The 13,081-nt window shown below is 45.0% G+C and overlaps 1 protein-coding gene across 6 annotated transcripts in view; it reads right to left on the reverse strand.

The window, feature by feature from the left end:
* tle2a (TLE family member 2, transcriptional corepressor a) overlaps positions 1 to 13,081 on the reverse strand; it is a 42,779-nt gene that overhangs the window by 11,157 nt on the left and 18,541 nt on the right. The window contains exons 3-8 of one of the 6 annotated variants that reach the window (XM_041934717.1): positions 8,031 to 8,094; positions 4,325 to 4,369; positions 1,950 to 2,012; positions 1,478 to 1,519; positions 703 to 913; positions 295 to 311 (exon numbers count right to left, since the gene is read on the reverse strand). In XM_041934717.1, coding sequence (XP_041790651.1) covers positions 295 to 311; positions 703 to 913; positions 1,478 to 1,519; positions 1,950 to 2,012; positions 4,325 to 4,369; positions 8,031 to 8,094 — 442 coding nt within the window. Of the gene's footprint in view, positions 1 to 294; positions 312 to 702; positions 917 to 1,414; positions 1,520 to 1,949; positions 2,013 to 4,324; positions 4,370 to 8,030; positions 8,095 to 13,081 lie in introns of all 6 variants that reach the window. The other 5 variants (XM_041934716.1, XM_041934714.1, XM_041934713.1 and 2 more) reach the window with 5 other exon arrangements.

The following is a 13,081-nucleotide window of genomic DNA, read 5'->3' on the forward strand; positions in this document are numbered from 1 at the left end:
GTCTGATTTTACAGGTTCATTATTTTTAAGTAACTTCCTTATACATTTTCAAAGAAGTTTCCTGGAAAGAGGCATCTAATATGGTACTAATTATAGACTATAACTATGTGTAACTTATTATTTGAACTTTTCACAGCTGTAGAAAGCAAAACAAAACAAAATTATATTCAAAGCTTTTGTAGATCCATGTAAAACACTGAATTTGCCAACAACATCAAAGACCGCTCAACAAACAAGTGGACAAGTGTGAGTGTATTTGATAGAGGTGATAAGTGCGTAGTGATTTGTACTCACTGGTCCTGCTTCACGGTCTGTTCAAGGCAGGCGGAAGCAACCAACACATCCAGGTACCGGGCCGAAGGACAGGAAATGCAGATATGGACACACACACAAACACACGTAAATGCAGGATTATCTGCCATCGCTTTACATCAATCTACAGCTGATGACTCAGTGGGAAAATATCCCTGAGGAGCGTTATCAGCAACACTCCTGTGCCCTGCCAAAACTCCAAAGCAAAGCCAATCATCAGGATCTACCGAGCCAAGCTTCGGTGTTTACTCCACTCCCACCTCAGCGAGATGTTTTCATCTCTAAGAGCGCAGTCCGGCTCTCGTTCCAGCCCTAAAACTCGTCTAGAGTTTTACACTTTTTGCTTGGAGAAAACCAAGTAAACAAGCACCATTTGAAGTGTTCCTGTACCTCTGTGGTGCTCTGCAGCAGCTGCAGCTGCCGCCGCCGCCTCTAGGTGTGCCCTCTCATCCTTGGCAGCCAGCTGGGCCCCCAGAGCCCCCGACAGGGCCAGCAGACTGGACCCTCCGCCGAGCGCCAGGCCGGGATGGGGCAGTCCTGATGGGTGTGGACCCACTGGTAAACCCTGGGCATGCTGGGAGAGGTGCTGGGCCTGAAGCTGCTGCTGTAGAGAGGTAGAATAGAGACAGAGAGAGAGGAGACAGAAGAAAGAAAGATTTGGGTGACTTACAAGCACCAGAGGAAGTGGCTCACCAGGAAGTGATCAAGAGGAAGGAGGAAGGAAAGAAAGGGAACTAAGTGCTGCGATGTGCACGAGAGGAGATATGCAAAGGGGAAGCTCATTAGCCGAATCAGCTAGATAAAGTGACAAATACCTCAAACTGAAGTATTATTTAAACCCTGTTTTAATTCCCTATGGGTCAAATTTGCTTTTAGAATATTTGGAAAATGATACAGCACATGTGATTGGGCCAATCATTTAATAGTAGGTGCTGTTCAGGTACCTGGTAAGGCCGCTTACTGATATCTTAAAATTTTCATCCATCTTTCTGAAATATTATTCAATAAACTTGTTTATTTCAGAGTGGGCCAATGGATGTTTGCCTCAAAAAAGAAAAAGAAAAGGAGGGAATATAAATAAATGGGAGGATAAGGTACACACGCTCTGAGGCAGAGGGGGGAGCCCACGTACCCCTATCGAAGCATTTAGCTCCCCCATGGTCACCTGTTTGGCGCGTTCCATGGCCTGGACCACCTGTTGTTGGTGCTGTGGAACAAACCAAGAGGTCAGTGAGGGCAGGTGGATTCAGAATTAAATACTGTGACTTAAAATTCAAATTTTTCTCCGTAAGCTGAATTAATATTAATGACATGTAACATTTCTTAATTAGTATGAAAAAGTATTCAGACTCTCACAAACAGCATATTTTAAATACAGATTTTCTTTCGCTCTGGGAATCCTGTGAACGCATGCAACCATTTGGTGATCGAGGAACGTGCTTTGAAGTTCTGTCCATCTGCAGCTCTGTGTGTGTGTGCGTGTGTGTGTTAGCATGTGAGTGTGTTATTGCCTATTGTGTGTATGCATGTGCACACCCTCTGTGTGGGCTGCTGTCAGACAGAAAGAGAGAGGGCTGGACGCTGTACAGTGTGTGTGTGTGTGTGTGTGTGTGTGTGTGTGTGTGTGTGTGTGTCACCTCCTGTGACAGGAATGGGATGAGCTGAGCACAGATCACGTTCAACCGCTTGGCAATCTCCGTCTGAAAGAGAGGAAAAAAAAAAGATACTGTTGCTTTGATGAGTGCACACACACACACACACACAGAGCCAAGATTGAGCTTGAACACAAAGAAAACACACACTCATAAAAAAGACACACACACACACACACACACACACACACACACACACACACACACACACACACACACACACACACACACACACACACACACCCTGGCTGTGGCCTGCTTCTCCCAGGGCCAGTGTGGTAAATATTTCAGCTGCTTACATTTGGTCCATGCAAATGGAAACTCTGCCAGGGAGTTTGGCTAAAATATTCATGGACAGCATCTGCTGTGGCCTCAGCCAGCCCACACAGAGTGTGTGTGTGTGTGTGTGTGTGTGTGTGTGTGTGTGTGTGTGTGCGCATGTGTTTCTGGTGTGTTCTTGCATGTCTGTTTGTCTGTGTGTGTGTTTGCATTTTGCATGCTTGAGTGTGTGTATGTTTCCTGCTGGGGGTCAGTGATTCTAGCTGTGGGTGTGTGTCTGTCTCGATCTGCTCTACTACACAGCCAGCAGCAAACTCTTCCTCCCTCAATCCCTGCCTCCGTCCTCCTCCTCCTCATCACCTCTCTCTCCTCCTTTCCATCTTTCTTTGCATCTCACTCCGTTTATCACCCGTTCCATTCCTCCCTTCCCAGTTTTTCGTGCAGTAATCAGTGTTACAAGTGCTGTTCTGTGGTGTGTGCGCGTGTGTCTCTCTCTCTCTCACACACACACACTTAGCGGCAGGCCCAACAAGGCCGTTAGGGCCATTAATGATATGCATGCAGAGATCATGACAACATCATTATGGCTGCAGGCTGTTTGTCTTGTTGACAGCTAGACTCTGCTGTGTGTGTGTGTGTGTGGTGTCCGATGTGTCAGAATGCATGTGCATGTGTTCACACACACACACACACACACACACACACACACACACACACACACACACACCTCCCTCTACAGTGATTTATTGATGCCGGACTGAACTTCTACCCCCTCCTCTTTCTCGTTCTTCCTCTCATGCTCCCTCTCTCTCATTCCTCTCTCTTGCCCACATCTCTCCCTCCCTCCACTCTCCATTTTTCAGCCAGGCAGCGTGCCCCCCCCCCCCCCCCCCCCCCCCCCCCCCCCCCCCCTCCTCCCCTCTCCTTCCCTCCCTCCATCCTCTGAATCCATCACCCCCACCCCAAGGGAGACACAATGATTTCTTGTTAGAGAACTCCAACTACTAAATGACATCTTCAGGAGAGAGAGAGAGAGAGAGGGAGAGAGGGAGAGACAGAGAATACATGAGCAATCGGGAGAAAGAGGATAAAGAGGGGAGGACAAAATGGGAGAGGGGAAATGAAAAGAGGAGGCGGAGGAAGGAGGGGAGGTAGAGGAGGAGGAAAAGGGCAGATTGGGTTGAGGGAATGACAGCCAATGAACGAAGGATGTGGGAGGGAGAGGAGAAATAGATGGAGAAAGAAGAAACAGAAGGAAGGCGGAGGAGGAAAAATCGAGATTGGGGGGCAGCGTGGCAGGAGCCTCATGACAAAAGCAAAGCGATTGAGATGGTGAAGTGAACGGAGAGAGAGAGAGAGAGAGAGAGAGAGAGGGTAGACGGCAGGAAGGCAGTGACCTGATTTAAAGTGAAATTCAGCATGGACTGTATGTCTGGAGGAGACAGAGGTGGAGGGAGGGCGTGCAAAGAAAAAAAGAGAGATAAAGAGAGAGAAGGAGAAATCAATGGAAAGGAAGGGAGACAGAGACAGGGATGGTGAAGAAATGGAGATTAAGAGAGGGGAGCATTAAAAAAGACAAAGTAAGACAGCAATGGAAGGGAAAGTAGAAAAGAGGGATGGGGACGGAGGAGAGGGGCAGGAGTCGGGGTGTGGAGGGAGGGACGGAGGGAGCACAGAGGCAGTAACAGACAGGGATTTATGACGGGTGAGGGGGAGACTGTTCTGGAGGCTCGGGGAAGGGCAGAGTATTCTCATCTGTCTGTGGTGGAGAAATGAATTCTGTTTGTGGATCCTATTAACGCCTCCACAGCATAACGCTGCTGTATATGTAGGTCCATCAGAGAGAGGACTGACATTACAGTGGTCGAGAGACACAGAGAGAAAAGACGGTAAGAAAGAGAGACAGAAAGAAAGAGAGAGAGACTTTGAGAGTTACTTTGAGTAGAGACGACTGGAAAGAAAATAATAACCCAAGAGAATAACACAAAGATTTAAGGGTATGAGGCTGGAGGGACGAGAGAGCAAGAGACATAGTGAAGGGGGGGGAGGGGGAGAGAGAGAGAGACCTGGAGTTCACTCACCTGTTTGTGCATTTCAATGTTAAGGCCGTAGGACATCTCATAATACTGAAACACAGCAGAACAACAGTTATTATACACGATGGTACGAAAACAAAGATTAAGCTTTCTTGTGTGCGTTACATAAATCTAGGAGGGCTTTTTAATGATAATAATATAATGAATATTTCCCATGTGGACATGTGGTTATCATTTCTGAAAAACTGAATGAGGAATGCAGACTTTTTTGGAATAAAAAGAAAGCAATGCAATGCATTATTAATCCAAAGTCAATACAAACTGTACATAAAGTTATGACAATGTCTGCAAACACGGACTCCTACATTAAGTAGAAATCTTAAAGTTGAATTACTAGGCCACTGGAAAAGATCCCAAAAATGACATGTTATATTTATGGCACATTGTTAGCACAGTTCAGCTGTAGTTTTTTTTTATGTCTGCACAAAGATAAAATGCAGAAGTGACATGAATGATGAAATAAAAAACAAAGAAAAAAAAACCTGTCTGGGGATATTCTATATATTTTTCTTATTGCCAACAAATTCCACAAAAAGCTCCAAACCAACTAGGAATTATTTCTAAAGTCAATCCCACATACAGACATGTTGCCCAGAATGCTCACCGCTGCACAAAAGCTGTATTAATCCACAACCAAAAGTAGTCCCCAATAAATACACTATTTATTCCTGTTTGATGAAAGTTTTCTAAAAAGCCTCAATAGAAAAATATATCTAAAAAAAAAACAATACTGCCAGCCCTTTTCTCTCTTTTCTCTTTAAGGAACAAACCGAAAGTAACACCTTACAAAAAAAACATACAAATGCTGTTTCTTCAAGACAAGAACAGATGACGAAGTACCTGGCTCAGAACACCTCATTTCAGCCTCAACTTATGTGTGGTGTTATATTTACATAAACTGGCAATTCAGTCATTGTTTTCACACAAATACATGCAACAGTGTGAGCTCCGAACCACTCGCACAGTCTTTTCCTTTGCTCCCAGCCTCGGATGATGCCAGCCCTCGCATGTGTGCTGTGTAAGTGCCCATATGTCCCTAAAAGCACACTGCCACTAATTTCACCTTGACTCTGCTGAAAGTCAATGGCACTAAATTGACCCTAAGGCGCGCTTCGGGGAGCCAAAAACCAGAAGAGAGGCAGGGAAATGGTCGCCGGGCGGAAGAAGGTGACAGACTATTGCAATAATCATGTCTAATGCGAGCTATTTGACCGTGGCTTTTACTTGAAAGTACAAGGAGCCGCGAGGAGCGCGGGAGGAGATGAATGCCACAGAGAGAGACAGGTGAGGGTCTCTACCTTCAGAGATGGACGGAAAAAAAGGAAAGCATTTTAAAGTCAGATGCCTCGAAAAGTGACAGGCTGACATTTGCTTTTCAGTGTGACTGGTTGTGGAGAGAGGAGATTGGCAGTTAGGCAGCCAGAACAGGCTGGCAGGATGGGAGAGGAGATGGCAGGGGTCCTCTCTCGCCAGACATCTTTCCTGGCAGTTAGCATGCGTGTGTGTCTGTGTGTGTGTGAGCAGGAGTGTGTGTTTGCAGCACAAGCATGCAACTGTGTAGGCGTGTGTATCTGTGTGCTTTATGCACATGTTTCCCTGCAAGTGTGTGTGTTCTATGTGTGTGTGTGTGTGCGTTCCTCTTTCTGTGTGTGTGTGTGTGTGTGTGTGTGTGTGTGTGTGTGTGTGTGTGTGCGCGCCACCATAAAAGACGCCTTTCCTGGCAGCGCTGCTTGGCAGTTGGTGTGCCAAGTTTTGCCTGTTGCTTAGCAACATCCAAACTCATGCAACCCAAATCATCAGCCAGGAAAGGAGACCTGGTCTGTGCTTGATGCCAGCTAGCCCCCCATACCCTCAACACCCCACCACCACCCTCCTCCCCCCGCATCACTAAAACTTCAATCCCCCCACAAGTCCCCGCTCTGTGCCAAGATTGCCACACAGCTCTTTTTTGGCACAGCGGGTTCTGGGCGGCCTACACTCAGTCAGCTGTAGCTGAGTGTGGCTCTGATCACAGGTAAATCAAGGCTGGGGGTTTGCAGACTGAGAAATTCAAAGAAAGACAAAGAGTTTTAGCCTTTACTTCATCAAGAAAAAAGACCTGCTGATCATGTGTCCTCCACAATCATGCAGCCACTAATATTCACAGAGTGCTGCCTCTGAATGGAGCACAGCATCAGAGAAGGTGTCTGTGCCTCTTTTGTTTAAAGATTTTCAGGACCGTGGTCCACATCCTCGTTTCTATACCTTCCTCTGCCCTCGGCGATGAGATGCAGGAGCTTCAAACTTAAGAGGAACATCCATTAAGCAGCAGTTTTCAGAGAACACACCATGTGATCACGCTAACCTCTAACGGAGCATGTAGGAGGGAATGACTGGCAACCAGTGAGACAGCAGGAAAACAAATACAAGTCTACAAAGCTCAGTGCACAGAGTGTAGGGCTGCAATGACAGTGCTAACCATCAACCACACAATTCTTATCTTCATTAACCGATTAATTATCTGATCTTTAGAATTTCATCAAATAAGATGAATAAACTAAAATGATCACCAGCAAATACTCACATCCATCTGAGACAAGCACATTTTTGGATTTTTGTTCTTAAAGAATTGTCTATTTACTTCTGCCGATCAACTAATTGACTCGTTGACTATTCGTTTTAGCTTTGGCAGAGTTCAGCAGCAACTCTGCCAGAGTTCAAGGTTTGATTGCATGAGACAAACAAACAGAGACTCGCTCATTAATTAACAGCTCCATAGCGAAGGAAGAGGTCAAAAACTCCAGATTTTTCTTTAAGATGGCATGAACCACCACACATGTAAGATACAGACACACAGATACAGTACCGAACTTTTTCTTTTAGATTTTGCTGCTCTGTTTTGGCTTGAATTAAAATCAGAAAGGAAGACAAGCTCCTGCGCACACAAAAGTTACAAGGACTAAATTGAGATGAATTTACCATCTATTACATCTGTGCTGCAAACTGTAACAGACACTTGAAGATGAGTGCTTTCAAATCTGTCAATACCAGCAATAATATCAAACCTACATTTCAGCACAGATACCAGAATTATTTTTTTTGGTACCTTTTAGAAATATAAACAAGTTCTTTGACAAAAGAATCTCAAATGTTAATATTCTCTGAACACAAGCAGCCATACGAGAACTTCGCTTGAACTAAACAGGTGAGATATTGATTTAAATCCAGAACAATGCGGTCACAGAGTAAAAAAAAAGAGCATGAATCAGACCAGACGTTGGATGCCAGCTTTCAGCACCTCACAGTTTGACACTTGGTGCTATGAACTCTGTGGGTTGGCGCCACAGACCGAGTATAAAGGTGATTTGTAGGAATATGAGGTTCTATACACAGATGTGGACACACATCAGCCCCGGACTGCATCTCTCTGACACGGGAAGACACAATCACGAACACGAGCACAAGAGTGCACGCCCATGTAAGTGCTGTTTATTCTGCAGTCCTTTAATATGTGTGTGTGTGTGTGTGGTCGGGGGTGTGTGTGTGTGTGCGTGTGTGTGTGGTCTTGCGTGTGGTTTTTGGTGGGTGTTGTTTGGCAGCTGGTAGCAGATGAAAGAGATTCAGTGGACTTGGCACCGCACTTGTTGTGAGTGAATGCGTAGAGCCCTGGCCTCTGTGTGTGTGTGTGTGTGTGTGTGTGTGTGTGTCTCACCATAACGTAGTGTCTCTGGATCTCTGTCTTCTCTGTAGCCAGTTTCTCACATTCCAGTTTCAAACTACAACAGAGAGAGGAGTGGGGGGGGGGGGGGGGGGGGGGGGGGGGGTAAAGACAGTGAGTTTTGATGTGTATCATTCCCCAAATAAACACGCACAATGCAATTAGCAACATGACAACAACTCACTCCCTGCTCTCTCTCTGTCCCCCTCCCCTCTCCTCTCCTCTCTCACACTCAGTGGGGGAGGAGGGAGCAGGGTGACTGGGGTGCTGACAGCCCATTATCACCTCAGAGCAGAGCAGAAATAGACGAAGTCACGCTCAGAGTCTGAAACCCAGCCAAGACTGCAGGCATGCAGGCACATCCAAGGTGTCTCTCTCTCCCCCTCTCTCGATCTATCTGGGCAATTTTCAATCTACCCATGTGCCCTCCACTCCTCCTCATTTTGTTGCTTCCTCAATTACCAGCCAGTCCGTCTGTCTCTCTGTCCGTCTATCTGACCGGTCCCCTCCTCCTTTCACTCTTTCACCTTCGACAGCGCACTTTGCCAAGTTTCACTGAAGTCGAAGCTCCTGCTTTAAGTGGGTCAAAGAGGGGCCAGACCTGTGCGGCTGTGTAATAAATCCGCCATTTTTCTGTTTGAACATTCACTTCTCTCTTCCTGTAATGAGGACACGTCTGCTGTCTGTGGCTCAGTCTGTGAGCATGTCAGGCCACCACAGCTACAGCGAGGCCTGGTGGACGCTCTCACACACACTCACACACACACACCTCCAAAGTGACAGCAGCCAAACACCTCTCCCATGTGTCCTATATTTCTCTCTGTCCTCTGTATCTGCCCGTCTTTCCTCGCACCCAAGCCAGTCCCTGGTGTCCTCTAAAGCTGGATAAGGGCAATGGCTGGATTTGCAAAAACTGACACACACACACACACACACACACACACACACACACACACACACACACACACACACACACACACACACACACACACACACACACACACACACACGTTTGCATTTCTAAATGTGTTTGTATATCAGGTCCAGGCACACAAACACCTCCCTTGTTACCTCTGCAACTCACTCTCCATCTTTCTCACCCCCATCAGCCCTCCCCTCCCTCCCCAGAGAGGTAGTATATTTGTTTGCAGGCAGCAGATAGATTGATTGGGGGGGGGGGGGGGTGGTAGGTGGATGGAGAAGGGGGTCGTTTGGCGGAGGAAAATTAGAATATGATTAATACCGCAACATTACCCCCAGCCGCAACAGGTAATAACCGCCCCATCCGCCCCCCCTCTCCAGCGCCGCGTGCACACACACACATAATTGACTCATTTATCATTGCCAGCCAGTTGAGGAGAAGAGGGACGAGAGAGGAGAGGGAGAAAAGCAGGACGAAGAGTGGGTGTGTGAGGGGTGGAGGGGTAGTGAGGATTAACCCCCCCTGCCACCCCCACCCTATAGATTTTATTACAGTGGAATTGCCACTCAGCAGAAGTCGCTCACAGCTGGGCTGTGAACAAATGCGACTACGCGTGTGTGTTTGCGTGCACGACTGTCAGTGTGTTCATCGCAACATAAAGTTGGTATGAGCTTGGCAATGACCATGGACAGACAGACAGACAGACAGACAGACAGACAGACAGACAGAGTTATTGATCGGCACAGTGATAATGAGAGTGATTGTTGTGGAATTTCTGTGTTAAAAATGTGCTGTTGCTGATCACAATCAGCAAAAACAGCAATCAGCCGATTAAAGTGTTTGATTTATGACTTAATCCTTTAGTCTATAAAATGCACTAATTTTCTAGAGCTCATGGTGAAGCTTCAACTTTCTTTTTTTGATCCGACAGTCTAAAAATCCAAAGATTCAGTTCATGTAAAGCAAAAAAAAAAAGCATGACATATTAAACAATTAATTGATTATTAAAATTGTCCCTAGTTGGTTCAAGTCCAGCTGTAGACATTTATCGTTATCCATCCCTCTCTCTCCCCTCATTTCTCTCTGCTCTGACCCATCTAATAAAGTCATTATTAAGAAACAATTTGATTCATTTTCTATAGATCAGCTAATCAACAAATCCATCATCATTTCAGCTCCATGAATGATTTTGATGTCACCTTGGGGCTCATGGATTCTTTCTCTCTTATACCATCAGGTCACTGGAGGATTCACAGCAAGTCAGGTCATTTGTGCAGTTCAAGGGGCTTAAAAACGACCACAATGTGTCACATTCACAAAACCACACTGGCTCTTCAGATTTTGTTTTAGCAAATGAGCAGCAGTCAGCCATTCTATTAAACGCCACTACAGAGAGCCAGGGGGGGAAAAAAATCAATGTCTCTATAACCATAAAATCAGTTCTGCGTTTGGCACGGCGCATCGAGAAATAGCACAACAGCATTACAAGGTTGCATAGACAACGTCTGCACGGGTGTGTGCGCACACACACACACACACACACACCCTGCAGACGGACACTTCTTGTGCTTACAGGAAAGACCCCAAGGTCGCACTCAGAAAGAAACAACCATTCCCCACAAAATGGACTTCAAGGAATGAAATTACGTGTGTGTGTGTGTGTGTGTGTGTGTGCCATTATGTGACTGTAGGAGCATAAAAGAGTTGGAGGAGGGAAGAAAATGGGGGAGAGGGGGGAGGAGAGCGGTGAGCAGGAAGTGGGTATTTCATGTCGAAATGATTGCCTGTAATAATTAGTGTTTGGCTCAGCACCATTTACTGAGAGAGAGGGAGGGAGAGAAGGTTTGGAGGATGGAGAGAAAGACAGCAACACAGAGGAGGAAAAAAAACAAGATTGAGTGAGTGAGCAAGAGAGAAAGAACCGGCAAGAAAAAAGCAGATATGACTCTGTGTGTGTGTGTGTGTGTGTGTGTGTGTGTGTGTGCGCCACGGTGGGCTCGGTTCCTCCAATCTTTCACTGGCGGTGACAGGAGATAAGATGATCAGCCGAATGCGCTACAAATCTGCAGCCTGCCAGCCTTCAGACAGCTCTGTCAGTGCTGCACTGCTACTGAACACACACAGAAACACACCAACATACCACTCAGAGCCTGGAAGCATTTAGTTGTGTGCGTGTGTGTGTGTGTATGTGTAAAACCAACATACTTTCAGCATATACCGCATGCATGCATGTTGGCGCACAGAAGCAAACGCACACGTGAGCACGTATACAGTATGTACACCCACGCATCCACACAAACCGGCTAAATAAACATAGGCATGAACACACACACACACACACACACACACACACACACACACACACACACACACACACACACTAACGAGAGCCTACAGAGAGTGAAGCATCTAATTAAGACCCTGCACTTTGTAGAAATGTGCCGACTGCCTTTTTAGTCTCCATGTTTGAAACAGGCTACTGGGTATTGTAAAAATGTCAACTCCTTCCAGTGTTTGTTTTTCTTCACAATACTTTTACTTTCACCATGCCCTCATTGATTATTTTACTAAAAGGGAACAAAGGCATTTTCAGCTGTTTTTCTTTTCTATAAAACGCTCGTCCGTTGCTTTTGGTTGTTTGAGAATATTTTCAACTGTGATATTTCACAGAGATAAAATTCCAGAGAACATCGATTTTCCTCCCACAAAGAGGCGTCAGTGCGTGCAGGGCTGCAGAGACGGAGCACTAAATGAGTTGGTGCAAGCTGATAAAACAGCAATAATTACAATGATGAAAAATAATCAGCTGCAATTTTGGGTAAAGTAAAAAGCGTCTTCTACAAGCAAGAAATAACCCCCCCAAAAAAGTAGCCACCTGTGTGTATGTGTGTGTGTTTGTGGTCTAAACAAATACAAACTACAGAGTGGAGGACACTGCAGTGTGAGGCTTTAAAGGTGTAATGCCACGGCATATGACTGGTCTCTTAAACACTGTTATCCTGTGATATGAACATTTTATTCTGACAGACATGACATTTCATATCTTTATGTCATATCTGAAGCTAGAGATGAACAGTGAGGTGACTGAACAGAGTATTTAATCTCTGAGCGGGCTTTGGTTGCATGCAGGTAAACTGCCCCTGTAGAGAGTAAAAGAGGAGGAATGCACTGGCCGAAACACAACCTGTGAACCCATCAGCTATTGTCTGTGGTCGATTCAGCTTTTTATTCGCTCTTCATTCATCTGCGTTCACACGCAGGTATCTGTTTCTGGAGATTAGCCGAAAAAGTTGAATTGTTGTTGTTTGAAAGTCAAGTTCCTAATCAGACTGTAAACAATGACCTGAGCATGGAAGGAGGAGTCTGTCAGTTACCTCTTATCAGGATATCTGCTGCTTCACCGGATGCTCTGAAACATTTGCTGTTCCAACATTGCAGAAAAGTAAATCAGCAACAATGTTGATAATTATTTATTTGCAAAATTTTTTAAAACTTAAATACCATATTTCCTAGCTATAGCTTTCAGATGCAAATATTTGCTGGTTTGCTCAGTCTTCTATGATGATACACTGAATCCCTTTGATTTTGAAGGGCAGGTAAGGCAAAACAAGCTATTTAAATATGTCAGCTTGGTGTTGGATATTATGATTTTATTTTATCTTCTGACAATTATAGACCAGTTTGGGCAGCTTATTTGATAAAAAAAAAAACTTTTTTGCAGCTCTAAAACGTCAAGCTTTTTGAATAGTGACTGGAGAGTGTGTGTACCGCTGAGTGTCTTACTGTCAAGTACTGAAAACTGCCATTTTATGCTCCGTCAGATTCTTAGTCTTAATCAATTCTTTCATTATTTACTTTCATACATCAAATCATAATTTTAACTTTTGAGAACTTTAGACTATTTTATTCAAACAAGCAAATATTTTGTTAAAATGAAAAAAAAATTGTATACATATATTTCTGAAAGTAAAGTATCAAAAACAGGACTGATTGATATCAGTACTAAAGACTGACAATTATGTTCACTATCATTTAATCTGCCATTTATTTTCTTGATGAATCTATTGATCATATGAAATGCCCATCAAAAGTTCCCAGAGCGCAAGGAGACAAAAACCAAAGC

The sequence above is a fragment of the Chelmon rostratus genome, chromosome 4 (assembly GCF_017976325.1).
Source record: "Chelmon rostratus isolate fCheRos1 chromosome 4, fCheRos1.pri, whole genome shotgun sequence".
Classification (NCBI taxonomy): domain Eukaryota; kingdom Metazoa; phylum Chordata; class Actinopteri; order Chaetodontiformes; family Chaetodontidae; genus Chelmon; species Chelmon rostratus.